At 37.2% G+C, this 18,391-nt stretch overlaps 1 protein-coding gene across 1 annotated transcript in view; it reads right to left on the bottom strand.

The window, feature by feature from the left end:
* SLC39A12 (solute carrier family 39 member 12) overlaps positions 1-3,648 on the bottom strand; it is a 103,716-nt gene extending 100,068 nt beyond the window's left edge. Inside the window, 2 exon segments of the mRNA XM_020966907.2 lie at positions 1,342-1,700; positions 3,447-3,648. Of these exon segments, the coding sequence (XP_020822566.1) occupies positions 1,342-1,608 (267 nt within the window). The 5' untranslated portion in view covers positions 1,609-1,700; positions 3,447-3,648.
* Positions 3,649-18,391: the final 14,743 nt, after the last annotated feature.

The raw sequence follows: 18,391 nt of genomic DNA, 5'->3' as shown, positions 1-18,391 counted from the left end.
TGTTCATTCAAATTGAGGCAAAACTGGTCCAAAAATGTTGAGAGTATCTTAGAATAATGCATTTAAAATAATATTCTGGGACCAAACTTTGTGGAGGGGGGTTAGATTAAAAAAAAAACTTGCAAGTAAACTTACAGTCACCTATTTTTAATAAGCCCTTGTATATCATTAAAAGAGAACATGCCATTCAGGTGAGCTCTTAGAGGACACTGAGAATCCATGATTTTCTAGATAACTCCAGGGAGCTCTGATTTCTCTTTATAATGGTGTAAACCAAAACTAAAGCCACATCTCAAATGCTTACATAGAGATATGCTCCAGTGCTTATATAGTATGGGTAATCTCTGGGGGCTGCAAAGAAGTTGAGTGAACATTCAATTATTTACGTTTCACCCACAGCAATGAACAATTCTTTGTATCAACAAGATATTTTGACCATGAAAAACAGTACACATCACCAGTAAACATTTGAACTTTCCCTCTAAGTATTAGCAAAGGCTTGTTTATGCCTCCCAGATTCATTCTCCCAATCCCACTTATACCAGATTTTCTGATTCATTCTGGACTAAAACTATTATCTCATCGTAGCTCAAGAGTTCTTAACCTGGGGTCTGTGAACTTGTTTATTTAAAATAGATAGATAGATAGATAGATAGATAGATAGATAGATAGATAGATAGATAGATAGATAGATTGATAGATAGACAGATAGATAGATAGATAGATAGATAGATAGATAGATAGATAGATTGATTGATAGATTTCTTTGTAATCTTATGCATTTAAAAACATTAGAAATCTTCACTAGGCTGCTGAGGGGGTCCATCAAAAAAGGTTATCAACGTTGGGGAATTCAGCAGCAGAAGAAAAATTAATAGCTATTTTTAAAAGTTTTGCAAGCACCCTTCTTATCTTTAAACACAAGCTCTTGCTTTTATCCCCCCTGCTTTTCTAGTCCATAATCCTACAGCAATGAATGCACATTTCCTGGGAGAAAACGGGCATACGGCAAATTCAGCATTTCTAAGCAGATTGTAGGCTCAATAGAAGGAGCAAAGGAGAAGAAGGAAAGAAAAAGAAACAAAGAAGAAGAAGGCTCATATTTGGAAATAAATGCCTCTGACTGCTTCTGGCAGTAAAAAAGAAAACACCCTGCAGGGTCACATTTTAAGGCTTACTGAAATATTTCCCTAAAGCCAAAGTACCCACTTTCTTTAAAAGTATAGATTCTGAGCACTTGGCTCAAATGTAGCAATTGTATTCATAGCCATCCCAAGCATTTTCATGGAAGCTGGGCACCCTGAAGTAAAGGACGGTCAGAGTCCTCTACATTGCACTAACCAGATTGCAATCCTCTTGCATCCCATGAATCCGATGAGGGCACCCAGTTTTCTCCAGTAAGGTCTGGATGAGTCTTCTGGAGTAGTTCTGCGAGCGGGTGTAGTTCTCACTTGAGAGAACGTGTAACACTTCCATTAGCTGACCTGGGCTCTGAGGATGGAGACCGTCAGAGGCTGTGGGATTCTCTTGCAGAATTTCCGGAACAACAATGGGGAGTAGAAAGAAGGATACTACCCCCCACAGGGGATGCTTTGTCCTTAAATGCATTTCTGCCCCACACTGGAGCACAATTCTCTCTTGGATGGTGATCTGCAGACTGAAGTTCACAATTTAAACTTGAAACCTGAGGAATTTCTGTGCTAAAAGGGGGGAAAACAGGCTTTAATTAGAATGAATGCAATGTGTTTGAAAGGTTATTAATTGTGTGGCTAAGCTGATTTGCAATGACAAGCTGTCACTAAACAACAGAGGGTCTGTAGGTAGTTTATAACCCCAAACAGCAGGAAACTAAGATGATTGTTACTTTAAAAATTCTGTAGAAACATTGATGGGAGTATGATTTTGTTGTCTTGCCCTCATGTAAACATTCAAAGAAAAGTAGTAATAAAAACAAGTTTTTCAGTTCATTGCTACTTTACAGAATGTCTGAGTTGGAAGGGACCCCAAGAGTCACCTAATCCAAAGTCTACCTAAACAGGAAACCACCTACAATAACTCCAATCACTCAGATTTGTTATAGGATGTTTCCTTACATTGTCCCCAAGCCTTGCCCCTAGTTGAACCTCTTGGACCAACCAGATCAAGTCTATTCCCTCCTTCCTTGTTACAGCCCTCCAAGTAGTTGAAGACATCCATGGAGTCCTTCCTTAATCTTCTCTTCTCCAGTTTGATATTCCTAGATCCTTCACCTGATTCTTGTATAGCATAACATAAAGTCCATTCGCCATCCTGGTAACCTTCCTGTCATTGATATACCTGAGCTAGTTAACGTTGTCTATTTATTTATGTCAACTTCTGTTTGGTCAAAGTTATTTACAGAAGTCTGCAAAATAAAAGACTCTCATTTGTTTCACTGTAAAATCCAATCCAATTCAGCAAAACTTCATTAAACATCAGTTATAGGCCAGACATAGTGGTAAGTGGTGGGAATAGGTCTAAAATGAAGAACTTCCTGTCCTCAAGGAACTTAATATAAGAAATAGATGTCTATAACTATATAGTCTCTGTCTCTCTCTCTCCCTCTGTCTCTTTCTGTCTCTGTCTCTGTCTCTCTCTCTCTCTCTCCCCTGACTCTGTTTCTCATTTTCTCTCTCTTTCCCTTTCTTCCCTCCCTGCCTCTTTCCTTCCTTCCCTCCAACTTTCCTTTCTTGATTTTTCATTTTTTCCCCCTATTTTCAGCTTTGTTCTTGTTCCCTGTGGTTCCCCACGTCTCACTCTCATCAATCTGGAGACAAGTATATAAAGTTAAATCAAATAGAAAACGAATCCCATTGCTGGCAATGTAGAGGGGAAAATCATATTTATTGGAGGTTAGAAAGTTGTAGTTGACTCAAACATTGGAGACTGGGAAGGGAAAAGTTAGTAAAAGAAAACAGAAATTCACAAAGGTGAATCTATCTTTACAAATATTTTGTGGCAGGCCAAAGATGCCATTTTTGAACAGGTCAGAACATCTATCCTTCCCTAAATACAAAAACCAGACCACATTCAAACCAAAACCAGTTAACTGTTGTTCTCCACAGTGAATTTCTTCTTGGTTATTTAGCAATGAATGAGAATCAATGAAAAGTGTCTTAAGAAAACTAGAGTTTGAAGATCTCAGTAGCCCTGATAAATCCAAGTCACTAGCTGGTCACTGAAGAAAAGAAAAGTAATCTTAGAGCTGACTAACTTCCTGAAAAAATAAATCTGTGGAATCCAGCTGTTAATGGAGTGCAGGAGGCTAACAGCGTCTTATGTTAGAATCTGGCCTGAAATCTAACAGCTATTGTGATGTAACTGAGAGGCCGGGATTGCTTTCAGTGTTTAAAAAGAGTTTAAGTTACTTATGTTAGCATTTAAAAATGACAGAGGAAGACACAAACATTTCCAAACCTAGTGCTTACCTTTAGTAAGAAGATAAATGATAATGTATCTGGAGCTTTGCGGCCTTTGAATCCCTGAACGTATTTCACGGCTGCAAAGTCCTATGTTTTTAAAATTCCTTGATGGTGCACTGGGAACTGGAGAGGATTAGTTTACTGAGGCCTTGAAAAGTTTTCAGTTGCTATGGAGAGAGCTGCTCTTAAGGTAACAATGAAGGTGGATAAAAGTTACAACATTTTTCTGCCTGGCAGGTTTTCAGAGTAGCTAAATAAATGCAGCTCGCTAATTAATGAGCTATCATTTTGTATCAGCGTTCCCTGATTGGCTAAGATTGGATCCCTGGCACTCATTTTGCTGCTGGTCCCTTAAGGAAGAAAATCCTGATCAAAAGCCTGAGGACGGCCCAGTTTTGTAGAAGAAACTTTTCCAACACTTTCAACACACATTTAGGTGCAGGTTATTATAAGTATTTTTTTTTCTGTTGAATCTCCCAATTCCTTTCAGTTTTCTTTAGGAACCAATACAAATATTATTGAAAAATATTGTCTTTATTAAAACAGGACCACCTTCAAATATTGGCTCCACCCTCAAAATAATCATTTTGAATAAGGTATATATGCGTGTATGCATGCATGCATGCATGTGGGCATATATAGTGGGTACAAGCTAACTGCAGTAAATTTCTAATAATAGCCTGTACTCAAGAAATGGTTTGAGAGCTATAATTGAGAAAATGTATGATCAGAAAGGGAGGCAGGCCAGTTATTTGGCAAGAGTAAGAGATGACAGAAAGATCAGTCAAAGTGCTTCACTGGTACCCCAAAAATAAAAAGAAATCTAAATTAATTCTTATTTTTGCATTCTCATCCCTGTTCCTTACTTTCTGGACTTCAAAACTGTGTCCCTTCTGTCACTGGCTCATCCCAAAACTTTCCTCAACACCTGGGGAATAGCCCTACTCACCCTGGAATATCCCTCAACAAGGGTCCCCATCTCATCTTCTCAAATTGGTGAGTTCCTCCTTGAGGAGATGCTTAGACCAGCCTGCCTTCATTGCCCTCCCAGCCCAACTCCTGATTTTATGGACTCTAAAATTATGCCCCTGTACAAGGTACCTCCATTTCCTCTCCCCCTTTCAGCTCTATTTTATGTGTTGTCTCCCCCTGCCCCCTACTAGAATTTCAGTTCCTTGGTGGAAGGGACTGTGTTTCTTTATGCTTATATTTGTACCTCCATCACTTGGCAATACTTAGCAAGTACTTAATAACATTTTCCCCTTTTCTTCCTTGCATGAAGCTATGGAGGGAAATCTGATTAGGTAATATGGCATGAAGGGTCAGCGATCTGCATCAGTGGCAGAAGTACCTACAGCAATGAGATCCTATATCTCATTGATCCACACAGCTAGGTGGTACAGTGAATAAATAACTGGGACGAGAGGCAGGAAGATCTGAGTTCAAATCTGGCCTCAGATGTGTACTAGTTAGTTGGGTGACCATTGGCAAATCACTTCACCTCTCTCAGCCTCGGTTTCCCCATCTGTAAAATGGGGATAATAATACCACCTTCCTCTAAGGAGTGCTGTGAAGATAAAATAAGGTAATTTTTGCAAACTGCTTTGCAAATCTTAAAGCATTATATAAATGCTAGCTGTTGTTATTATTATTATTTTGGTAATTATCATCTCTTGAAGTTCTAAAACATATATGTACATATACACACACATATAATATGTAAACATACTTACAATAGTAATGCAATAGAAAGAGCATTGGAGTTGGCATTAGGAGAATTGGCTTTGTATCCAGTACTGCCCCGTGGGCATAATACATGCATTACCTATCTCACAATACTTTTGGGAGAGCCAAATGACATAACTCATATAAAGCGCTTTGAAAATCTTCAAGAACTTTACACAAAGTTATTATTATGGTGCACTCGGAAAAATATTGATTACATACTGTACCAAAGTTTTATATAAACTGAGGCTGGGGGAGGAAAAAGAACATGAATCCTTTATACCAATGACAGATGTGTTTTTTTAAAGCTGTTTTATTAATTCGTTCATTCATCCATTTAACAAACAACACACATGTATTAATCTTCTACAACAATGCACTGTGCTACAGACAGGTAGTGAGAGTGATAAAGCAAAGACATAGATTTACACTGTGTAATGGAAGCCTACCTTAAAGTTTCAGAGATTTACTTATTTTAAATGGATAGAAATGTTCTTCTTGGGAGCAGGTATAGTTATACAAATATGAATGTAGCTCAGGTTTCAAGCCTGAAATATTTTATAAGCTGTTGCTTAGGCATGATTCCAGATTGGTCAAGAGAATTACAAGTAAATATTGCATTTCTGTGTGAGTTGCAGTGTTAGCATGAAATCTTTGGAAAGGAGTGACGTTCTTAATTCACACTTCAAGAAAGACACAAATGGTTCTAAATAATCTTTGGAAAAAGGCTTGTGAAAAGAGAAAGACTCTGGAAGCAATAAGCATACCACATAGAAAGCCATGCCCCTAGACCACCAATTTTATAAAGGGAAAGAGATATACACTTCCAGCCTGGCACAACTCTAACTCAGAGAAGAAGCCCTTTCCCCTGCTCTTCCCAAGCAGGAATCAAAGAGAAGTTGGTAAGATCCTAGAAGTATTCATCAATACCTCAAGAGAGCCACATTTAGACAACCACATGGAAAGAGATAACCTACATGAGCAACACACAGCCTTACACAAGGTTTACAAAACTACCTGATATTTATTCACATATATTTATAGTATTTGTGTACATGTTGCCACCCAATAGAGTAAAGCTCCTTGAGGGCAAGTATTAATTTATCTTTGTCTTCATATTCCCAGCCAGTAGTACAGTGCCTGGCATACAAGGTGAAAAGGCATGTATGGGTTGGGATATGGATCAGTGACAGAAGCACCCACATCAATGAAATCATAGCTATCTGAGAGTACTGAAGTGTAAACACACACACATATGTATGACATTATACATACTAATACTTACAAGTAGTAATACCATAGAAAGAATAGCGAATTTGGCATCAGAAGATGTGGCTTCAAGTCCAAGTACTTAATAAAAATTTGTTGTTTGACTGAATGTGCCAACGATATGATAGAGGTTGTGATGGGAAGAAAAATTTTTGGAAAATGTTACTAGGGAGACAAAGCCAATATGACAGTGTAGAAATAGCATCCCAGCTGAGCTCTCCCAACATTACTCTCCAAAAACCTTTAAAATAATGGCTCAAATCAAATTCTGGAGAATCTTAGCCAACAAAAGATCAGGGTAAGACATTTTTCCAACCCAAGACAACATAGGAGGTTGGAAGGAGAGGTCTATGACACTGGGGTAGGAAGTTGGGGTAGACAATGCTAGTGGTGAGCTTTGGAGGTGGCAAAAGCAGCTCCAGGAGCTCTTAGCCCAGAGAATGTAAAGGGGTTTGACAACTGGTCAAAAAGGGATTAAAAGTGACCCCTATGCTGGCACTGGTGTAGTACCAGGTACTATTGGCAACCCTATCACCTATACTGAGTTCTGGCCCACAGCTCCAGGGCAGAAAGAAATGGTCGTGTTTGTGGCTGCAGCAAAGTAGGGATCCTTCCTGGATAAAGGCCCAAAGTACTGACCATGAAAGCACTTCTCCCCAGATCACAAAACCTTAGAAGTACCCCTAGAACTAAACCTGAAAACAACAGCACAAAAAAGCCTAAAGCTTTTCCCTTGGTGAGCAGAGACTGATTTCAGTATAAAGTTCAAAGTCAATAAATAAGCCAGTAACAGGGGCAACTACATGGCACAGTGGATAGAGCACCGGCGCTGAAGTCAAGAGGACCTGAGTTCAAATCCAGCCTCAGATCAAACACTTGACACTTACTAGCTGTGTGACCCTGGGCAAGTCACTTAATCCCAATTGCCTTAGGAAAAAAAGAAGAAAAATGAGCCAACAACAACAAAAGAACCTGACCATAAAAATCAACTACAATTAACAGACAACATCAAAATACAAACTGAGGAGACAGTAATGTGAAAACAGCTACATGCAAAAGCTCAAAGAAAAACGCAAATTGGACACAAACACAAAAAGAATCTTAAAGGAGCTAAAGAAGTAAGAAAAAATTTAAAAGTCAAGTAAGGGAGGTAGAGAAAAATTGGGGAAAGAAATGAGAACAATGCGATGAAATTAAGAAAAGAAAATTAACAGCTTGGTAAAAGAGGCTCAAAAAGACTGAAGAAAATAAGACCTTAAAAAGCAGAACTAGCCAAATGGCGAAAGAGGCACAAAAATTCACTGGACAAAAGAAGTTTTTAAAAAGTAGAACTGGCTGGGGGGGGCGGAGCCAAGACTGCAGAGTGAAAGCAGTGACCTGCTTGAGCTCTCCCCCAAACCCCTCCAAATACTCATAAAAAATGGCTCTCAACAAATTCTGAAGCAGCAGAACCCACAAAAAGACAGAGTGAAACAAATTTCCAGCCCAAGACAACCTGGATGATTGATCAGAAAGGTGTATCGCGCTGGGCTGGGAGCGCAGCGTGGGCGCGCAGGCCACACAGCAAACCTGGAGCAGGCCTCAGAGGACTAAATCGCAGGCAGCTGTGGCGGTTTCCAGACTCCTCAATCCACCAATGCCAAAGACAACTTAGAAGGTCAGTGGGAAAAGTCTGTTTCTGTCGGTGGTCAGAGAGGAAGGCAGGGTTTCAGCTTCATTCCCTAAGAGTGTGGCCGGGGGGGGGCGCAGCTGCTTCCCGAGCTTCCAGCCCACAGACTGAGGGGAAATCCAGTGGCTGATCAGACAGGGACTGCAGGGATCTCTTTGCCAGTGCTGAGGCAGGAATCTCTTGCTTTGCCCTTGTGTGGATCTGGGTCACAGTTCTGGGAGGCAGTGCTGGGGTGAGGAGGAGAGGTGGCATGATAGAGCTTGTAATGGCTGTGAAGAGGAACCCATCCTCACAGTTACAGGTCAGAAAGGAATATTTGTGGTCACAGGCCAGGAAAGGAGTAAACACCTCGCCCCTTATCATACCACCTTGGAAGAACTGAAAATTTATAGGTCCCTACAAGTATCTCTGAAAACAGCTACACAAACCCCTGAAGCTTGGGACAGTACACTCTCCACATTGGAAGCAGACTCTTACCTTAACAAAGAGTTTAAAACTCAAGTAATTGGCTGGGATCATGAGCAAGCAGCACAAAAAGAGTCAGACTATATTATCTTACTTTGGTGAAAAAGAAGATCAAAATATACAACCAGAAGAAGACAACAAAATCAAAGCTCCTACATCCAAAGCCTCCAAGAAAAATATGAATCAGTCCCAGGCCTTGGAAGAGCTCAAAAGGGATTTTGAGAAGCAAGTAAGGGAAGTAGAGGAAAAACTGGGAAGAGAAATGAGAGTGATGCAAGAAAATCATGAAAAACAAGTCAACAGCTTGCTAAAGGAGACCCAAAAAAATACTGAAGAAAATAACACCTTAAAAAACAGCCTAACCCAAATGGCAAAAGAGGTCCAAAAAGCCAATGAGGAGAAGAAAATGCCCTAAAAAGAAAAATTGGCCAAATGGAAAAGGAAGTCCAAAAGATTACTGAAGAAAATACTTCCTTAAAAATTAGAATAGAGCAATTGGAAGCTAGTGACTTTATGAGAAATCAAGACACTGTAAAACAAATCCAAAAGAATGAAAAATTAGAAAACAATGTGAAATATCTCATTGGAAAAACAACTGACCTGGAAAATAGATCCAGGAGAGAGAATTTAAAAATTATTGGACTATCTGAAAGCCATGATCAAAAAAAGAGCCTAGACATCATCTTTCAAGAAATTATCAAGGAAAACTGCCCTGATATATTAGAACCAGAGGGCAAAATAGAAATTGAAAGAATCCACAGATCTCCTCCTGAAAGAGATCCCAAAGGAAAACTCCTAGGAATATTGTAGCCAAATTCCAGAGTTCCCAGGTCAAGGAGAAAATATTACAAGCTGCCAGAAGGAAACAATTCAAGTACTGTGGAAACACAATCAGGATAACACAAGATTTAGCAGCTTCTACATTAAAGGACTGCAGGGCATGGAATATAATATTCCGGAGGGCAAAGGAGATAGGATTACAACCAAGAATCACCTACCCAGCAAAACTGAGTATAATCCTTCAGGGGAAAAAATGGTCATTCAGTGAAATAGAGGACTTTCAAGCATTCCTGATGAAAAGACCAGAGCTAAACAGAAAATTTGACTTTCAAATACAGGACTCCAGTGGAACATGAAGAGGTAAACAGGAAAGAGAAATCATAAGAGACTTATTAAGATTGAACTGTTTACATTCCTGCATGGAAAGATGATATTTGTAACTCATGAGAACTTTGTCAGTATTAGGGTAGTTGAAGGAAAAAAATTATATGTATGTATGTATATGATAGATAGATAGAGGGCACAGGGTGAGTTGAAGATTAAGGGGTCAATATCTGGAGAATAAAATTAAGGGATGAGAGAGGATGATACTGGAGAAAAAGAAAGGGAGAGGTAGAATGGGGTAAATTATCTCACACACAAAAAAACAGAAAAGAAAAGTCTCTCACAGTGGAGGGGAAACAGGGGAAGGTGAGAGGGAATGAGGGAATCTTATTCTCATAGGATTTGGCTTAAGGAGGTAATAACATACACATTCAATTGGGTATGGAAATCTGTCTTACCCTACAGGAAAATAGGGGAGAAGGGGACAAGAGAGCAGGGGTGATAGAGAGGAGGGCAGATTGGGAAAGGGGTAATCAGAAGTAAATACTTCTGAGGAGGGACAGGGTCAAAAGAAAGAATAGAATAGATGGGAGGGCAGGATAGGATTAAGGGAAATAGAGTTAGTTTTTCACAACATGTCTACTAAGGAAGTGTTTTGCATAACTGCACATGTACAACCTATATTGAGTTGCTTGCCTTTTCAATGAGGGTGGGTGGGGAGGGAGGAAGGGAGAAAATTTGGAACTCAAAGTTTTAAAAACATATGTTTTTAAAAAATGTTTTCACATGCAACTGGGAAGTAAGAAATACAGGAAATGGGGGTACAGAAGTCTATCCTGCTCTACAGGAAAATAGAAGGGGAAGGGGATAAGAGAAGGGAGGGGGAGAGATAGAAGAGAAGGCAGACCAGGGGAAGGGGTATTCAGAATGCATGCAATCTTGGGGTGGGGGGAGGGGTGAGAAATTTGGAACTCAAAAACTTGTGGAAGTGAATATCGAAAACTAAAAATAAATAAATTTATATTAGAAAGTAAAAAAAAATACAAGAAACCAAAAAGAACGAATTCAAATACTAAGAAACCACAGTCAGAAGCACACATGATTTAGCATATCTACCACTAAAAACTAAGGAGAGAGCTTGGAGTATGATATTCCAGAAGGCAAAGGATGTGGGCTTATAGCCAACAATAACTTTGTTGTTCAATTGTGTATAACTCTTAATGATTTCATTTGGGGTTTTCTTGGCCAAGATACTGGAGTAGTTTGCCATTTCCTTCTCCAGCTCATTTTACAGATGAGGAAACTGAGGCAAAGAAGGTGAAGTGGCTTGCCCAGGGTCACACAGTTAGTCAGTGTCTGAGGCCAGATTTGAGTCTTCCTGACTTCAGGCCTGGCGCTCTATCCACTGTGCCACCTAGCTGCTCAAAAAATAACTAACCCAGCAAAAAATGAATACAATTCTACAGGGGAAAAAATAGACTTTTATTGAAATAAAGCACTTCCACACATTCCTGATGAAAAGACCAGAGCTATGGAGAAATTTTGAAGTTCAAATACAGAAGTGAAGAGAAATATAAAAAGGCAAACATGAATGAACAATGATAAAAGACTAAACAAGGAATGAATTGCTCAAATTCAGAGAGAGATGCTACAAAGTGGCTAATGTGGAAATGTGTTTTACATGATTGTATATGTAAAACTGTATCAGATTGCTTACTGTCTCAGGGAAGGGAAGGGAGGGGAGGATAGAATTTGGAGCTCAAAATTTGAAAGAGAGAGAGAGAGAGAGAGAGAGAGAGAGAGAGAGAGAGAGAGAGAGAGAGAGAGAGAGAGAGAGAGAGAGAGAGAGAGAGAGAGAGAAGTGGGTATAGAAATCTTATTACCAGCAGGGAAATGGAAAGGGAAGGGGATAAGAGAAAAAAGAGGAGTGATAAGTGGGAAGACAAATTAAAAGAGAAAATGGTTAGAAGCAGAACAGACTTTTAAGGAGGGACAGGGCAGAGGGACAGGACAGAGGGACAGGGAGAGACAGAGGGAGAGAGGGAGGGGGAAAAGAAGGGAAGAGGGAGAAGGGGAGAGGGAAAGAGAGAGAAGGATAAACAGAAGAAAAATAGGATGGAGGAAAATACACAGTAATCACAACTGTCTACATGAATGAGATGAATTCACCTATAAAACAGAAGTAGATAATAGAATGGATTAGAAACCAGAGTCTAACAATATGTTGTCTATGAGAAACACACTTGAAACAGAAAGATACATACTGAGTTAAAATAAGGGATGGGAGCAGAATCTATTATGCTTTAGCTGAGGTTAAAAAAAAAAAGGCAAGGGTAAAAATCATAATTTCAGACAAAGCAAAAGCAAAAATAGACCTACATTTTGCTAAAAGGTAACATAAACAATGAAGCAATATCAATACTAAATATATATGCACCAAATGGCAGAGCATTCAATTTCTTAAAGGAAAAGTCAAACGAGTTACAGGAGGAAATAGACGGTAAAACTATACTGGGGTGGGGGGGAACCTTAACTTCTCCCTCTCAGAACTACATAAATGTAACCATAGAATAAGTAACAAAGAAGTTAAGGAGATGAATAGAATTTTAGAAAAGTTAGATGTGATAGACCTCTGTAGAAAATTGAATGGTAATAGAAAGGTGTATACCTTTTTCTCAGCTGTACATAGTACTTTCACAAAAATTAACTATGTATTAGGGCATAAAAACCTTACCACAAAATATAGAAAAGCAAAAATATTAAATGCACCCTTTTCAGACCATAATACAATGAAAAATACATCCAATGAAGAGCTATGGAAACATAGATTAAAATTTATTGAAAATATAGAAAAGCAAAAATATTAAATGCACCCTTTTCAGACCATAATACAATGAAAAATACATCCAATGAAGAGCTATGGAAACATAGATTAAAATTTATTGAAAAATAATCTAATCCTAAAAAATGAGTTAGTCAAAGAACAAATCACAGAAACAATCAATAATTTCATTAAAGATAATGACAACAATGAGACAACATACTAAAGTTTGTGGGATGCATCCAAAACAGTACTTATGGAAATTTTTATATTTCTAAACACTTACATTAATTTAAAAAAAAAAAAGAAAAAGTAGATCAATTAATTGGGCATGTAATTTAAAAAACTAGCAAAAGAACAAATTTTAAATCTCCAATTAAACACAAAAATAGAAATCCTGAACATCCAAGGTGAGCTTAATAAAATCAAAAGTATAAAAACCACTAAACCAGTAGACGAAAGTAGGAGCTGGTTTTATGGAAGGAAACAATAAAACAGATAAACTTTTGGTTAATTCAATTAAAAAAACAAATTACCAGTATCAAAAATAAAAAGGGTGAATTCATTAACAATGAAGATGAAATTAAAGCAATTATTAGGAGCTTTTTAGCCAAATTATATGCTAATAAAATTGACACTAAATCAAATTGGTAAATATTTATAAAAATGTGAGTTGCCAAATTGAACAGATGAAATGTAAATAACCTTATCTAAGAAAAAGAAATTGTACAAGCCATAAATGAGCTCCCTAAGAAAAAATCCCCAGGACCCAATGGATTCACAAGTGAATCCCACCAAACATTTAAAGAACAATTAATTCCAATACTGTAAGAACTATTTGAAAAAACAAGTAAAGAAGCATCCTACTAAATGCCTTCTATGACATAAATATGGTTTTGAGATCTAAAGCAGGGAGAGCAAAAACAGAGAAAGAAAATTATAGACCAATCGCCCTGAGGACATGCAAAAATTTTAAATGAAATACTAGCAACAATATCACAGCACTGTATCCCAATGATCACACATTATGATAAGGTGGGATTTATACTAGGAATGCAGGGCTGGCTCATTATTAGGAAATCTATCAACCTAATTGATGATATCAATAACAAAAACAACAAAAATCATATGATTATCTCAATAGATGCAGAAAAAGTTTTGATAAAATACAATACCTATTCCTATTAAAAACATTAGAAAACATCAGAATAAATGGAGCTTTCCTTAAAATGATAAGTGATATGTATCTAAAATCAACAACAAGCATTATCTGGAAAGGGGATAAACTAGAAGCCTTCCCAATAAGATCAGAGGTGATGCAAGGATGTCCCTTATCACCACTATTATTATTATTGTACTAGAATGCCACCTATAGCAATATAACAAGAAAAAAAATTGAAGGAATAAGAATAAGCAATGAGGAAACAACACTGTCACTTGTTGCAGATGTTAGGATGGTATACTTACAGAATCAACTAAAAAAACTAGTTGAAACTATTAACAACTTTAGCAAAGTTATGTAGTATAAAATAAACCCACACAAATCATCAGCATTTCTATCTATTACCAATAAAATGCATCAGGAAGAGATAGAAAAAAGAAATTCCATTTAAAATAATTGCAGACAATATAAAATACTTGGGGGTCTACCTGACAATACAAAACCAGGAACTACATGAACACAATTACATAACACTTTCCATACAAATAGAGATCTAAATGACTGGAGAGATATTAATTGCTCATGGATAGGCCAAGCCAATAAAATAAAAATGACATTTCTACCTAAATTAATTGTCATACTGATCAAACTACTAAAGAACTATTTTATGGATTTAGAAAAAATACTAACAAAATTTATCTGCAAGAGCAAAAGGTCAAGAATATCAAGGGAATCAATGCAAAAAAAAGTGTGAGAAGACAACCTAGCAATGCCAGATTTCAAACTATATTACAAAATGGTTATTCTTAATATAATTTGGTACTGGCTAAGAAATAGAATGGTGGATCAGTGGAATAGATTAGGTACACAACATACTGTAGTAAATGATAGTAGTAATCTAGTATTTGATAAACCCAAAGATCCAAGATTTGGAACAAGAATTCACTATTTGACAAAAATTTCTGGGAAAACTGGAAAGCAATTTGGCAAGAAGCAAGCATAGACCAACATCTCATGCTACATGCTAAGATAAGGATTTAGGTACATGATTTAGACATAAAGGGTGATATCATTAGCAAATTAGAGGAGTATGGAAAATTTTACTTTTTAGGTCTATGGAAAAGGGAAGAGTTTATAATCAAACAATAGATAGAGAGGATCATGGAAATATAATGGATAATTTTGATTACATCAAATTAAAAAGGGTTTGCACAAACAAAACCAATGAAGCCAAAATTACAAGGAAAACAGAAAACTGGGGGGAAATTTTTACAGAAAGTTTTTCTCATAAATGTATAAGGAACTGGGTCAAAAATTTAAAAATAAGAGCCATCCCTCAATTAATAAATGGTTAAAGGATAAGAATAGGTAGTTTTCAGAAGAAGAAATCAAAGCCATCTATAGTCATATGAAAAAATGCTTTAAATTACTATTATTAGAGAAATGCAGATTAAAACAATGCAAGTACCACTTCATATCTATCAGATTGGCTAATACGACAGAAAAGGAAAATGACAAATGTTGGATGGGATGTAGGAAAATTGGGACACTAATGCATTGTTAGCAGAGTTGTGAACTGATACACCCATTCTGGAGCGCAATTTGGAACTATGCCCAAAAGACTAGCAATACCCTTTGACCCAGCAATGCTACTACTAGGTATGTATACCAAAGAGATTTTTTTTTGAAAATGGAAAAGAACCTACATGTACAAAAATATTTATAGCAACTCTTTTTGTGGTGGCAAAGAATTGGAAATTGAGGAGATGCCTATTGTTTTGGAACGCTGAACAAATTATAGTATATGATTGTGATGGAATGCAATTGTGCTGTGAGAAATGAGGAGCTTTCAGAAAAAAACCTGGGAAGATCTATATGAACTGATGGAAAGTGAAGTGAACAAAATCAGGAGTATACTACACAATTACAGCAGTATAGTAATGAGGATTAACTATGAAAGACTTAACTACTTGGATCAATGCAATGGTCAAAGACAATTCCAAAGAAGTCATGATGAAAATGCTATCTACCTCCAGAGAAAGAACTGATGAACTTTGAGTACATATTGAAGCCTAATTTTTGTACTTACTTTATTTTTCTTGGGGTTTTTTTGAGGTTTTTTTTTTGGCAATAGGGTTGATATGAAAATACGTTTTACATGACTTCAATGACTTCACATGTATAATTTATATCATATTGCAAGCTTTCTCAATGGATGATATGGGAGTGGCTGGAGGGAGGGAGAAAATTGGGACCTCAAGATTTTAAAAAAGAAATATTAAAATAAAGCATAATTACCAAAAAGAAACTAGAAACATTCCTCTATATTGCTACAAGCACAAATTCAGCCTAACAGGAGAAGCCAGAAGGTAATTGGGTTATGAAATCATGTCTAAATATTTCTAACTTGAGTAAGTGCCTACTATGCGACTATGCTTACCATGTGTCAGTTACTGTGTTAGATTCCAAGGATCCGAAGAGGAAGACTTCTCTTCTTCCCTCTTTTAAAAAAAAATTTTCCTCTTAAAAAATTACTTGTCATATGAAAATGACTCTCTGGGTCAGGGAGGGGAAGGAAGCATATGGGGAACAATTATAATGATGTAAAAAATGAATCAATAAAAATGTATTTAAAAAATAAAGACAATGACAAAAGTGAAATACATATATGTATTTATATGACTGTATATGTGCAAGTGTCTATATTTAGATATGCAAATATATATTTATATGCATATATAAACATAAGCACATACTATATGTAGATATATTGATATTTATGTACCTAATTATATACATGCCTATTTATAGTTGTATATATGTATAACTACATGCACAATTATAAATATATGCATGTGTATATATGTGCATATGTACATGTGTGTATGTGTGTGTGTGTATATATATGTGTATTCATATATATATGAATGTCTGGATCTTAATTAATGTGAATAATGAATTCCTCTGAGATGGGGAATTGAAATTATTCAATTTTGTGTTGTATATTTCCAATGGATTGCAACTATTTACTGTATTTTATATAGTTATAACTTCAAATAGTGCCATCTGAATACATTTGACCCACTTCAGGGGATTCATTGTAAACTTTACACTAATTGGGATCTAGATACAGGCAAAGTAATGTTATAAGGAAGGCACTAGAAGCTCCGGGAATCAAGACCTCGTGTTCCAGAAGGTAGCACTGAGCTGAATCTTTGAGAGGATGGATTCTGGTGAGTCACTACAGGAGGGTCAAATACTGGACATAATCCTGGACCAAGAATCACTGAACAAAGGAAAAAGGAATAATCAGGCATTAGGGCCAGGTTAGCAGCCTGTAATTAGAAAGCAAAGGTCTACATCTGGAGAGAACCAGGAGAGGTTAAGGCTAATCAAGAGAGGCCAAGGACAAAGAAGGGCAGTGCCATGCTTTCAGTCCAATATCACAAATAGGTCAGAGTCAGGAGGCATAAGTGAATCACCAGGTTTGGGCTTTTAGATTGGAATAAGAAATGGTGAAAAGGGGGACATATGGCGAGGAAGGTTAAGGATGGCCTTACCTGTTTTGCTTCAGTTAGTTAACTGCCTGTTTCTGAAACAAACCCTTTCTGAGCTTATTTTTATCTTCAGATTTAACAAACTCAGACTTTATGAATTATGGATGTTTGTGATTTGCTGTGTAAAGAAGCAAGAATCTCCAACCCCTAGTTCCCTGTTATTTGCAAGTATAATGTATATATTTAAGTTTCTGCAAGGAGCAAGACAGTTATTTTACTAACTGTTCACCATAACTAGTTAAATTACTGTTTCAGACGAGTGATTTCATTAGTGTGTGTGGAGCTTTCCCTACAACACAAACCAGTAGTAACTCATCTTGACTGTGGCACTGAGAGACAGCCAAGTGCCATGTACTTGGCATGTGGGGCAATGCTGATTGATTGCATATATAACTTTGTAATGCAACCTTCAAACCTCAGTGCAGGCACCTCGTCTTCTGCTAGGAAGTCTGTCCTGATCTGCTCAGTGTTAGGGCTTTCTTCCTTCCTAAATTATTTTGCATTTACTTATCTGTTTGCATGATTAGTAATTCTACTTACCCTTAGTAGAATGTAAAGTCCTAGACATCGGGGAGATTTTCATGTTTTGCTTTGTTTTCCCAAGCCTGGGACACAGTAGGTGGTTTATAGATGCTTTATTATCATAGTGCATTTTTCTTTTAAAATGGATGTCTGACTATATCACTCCCCTATTCAATAAACTCCATTAGCTCCTCATTACCTCCAGAATGAAGTGCAGAATCCTCTATTTGGTGTTCAGAATCCTTCATAACCTCATCCTTTCCTACCTTTCCAGTCTTCTTACACTTTACTCCCTTCCTCATACTCTGTGATCTAGTCACCAGTTTTTCCACTGATGACCCCATTCCTGGAATGCTCTCACTCCCCATCTCTAAAACCTGGCTGCCTTGGCTTTCTTCAAGTCTCAGCTGAAGTCTCACCTTCTACAAGGAGTCTTTTCTATTCCTCCTTATTCTTAGCATTTTCCTTCTGTGATTACTTTCCAATTTATCTTGTATCTTGTTTTTACATAGCTGTCTGCCTGTTGTCTCTCCCATCAGTCTGTAGCTCCTTGAGAGAAAGAACTGTTTGGGTTTTTTCCTTTCTTTGTATTCCTATAACTTAGCATGCTATCTGACACACAGTAGGCACTTATTAAATGCTAGTTGATTGACTGAC

Source organism: Phascolarctos cinereus, unplaced genomic scaffold, assembly GCF_003287225.1.
Source record: "Phascolarctos cinereus isolate Bilbo 61053 unplaced genomic scaffold, phaCin_HiC Scaffold_1;HRSCAF=81, whole genome shotgun sequence".
In the NCBI taxonomy this organism is placed as follows: Eukaryota; Metazoa; Chordata; class Mammalia; order Diprotodontia; family Phascolarctidae; genus Phascolarctos; species Phascolarctos cinereus.
The sequence above is the reverse complement of the archived record's forward strand: the minus strand, read 5'-3'. Positions and strand labels throughout refer to the sequence as shown.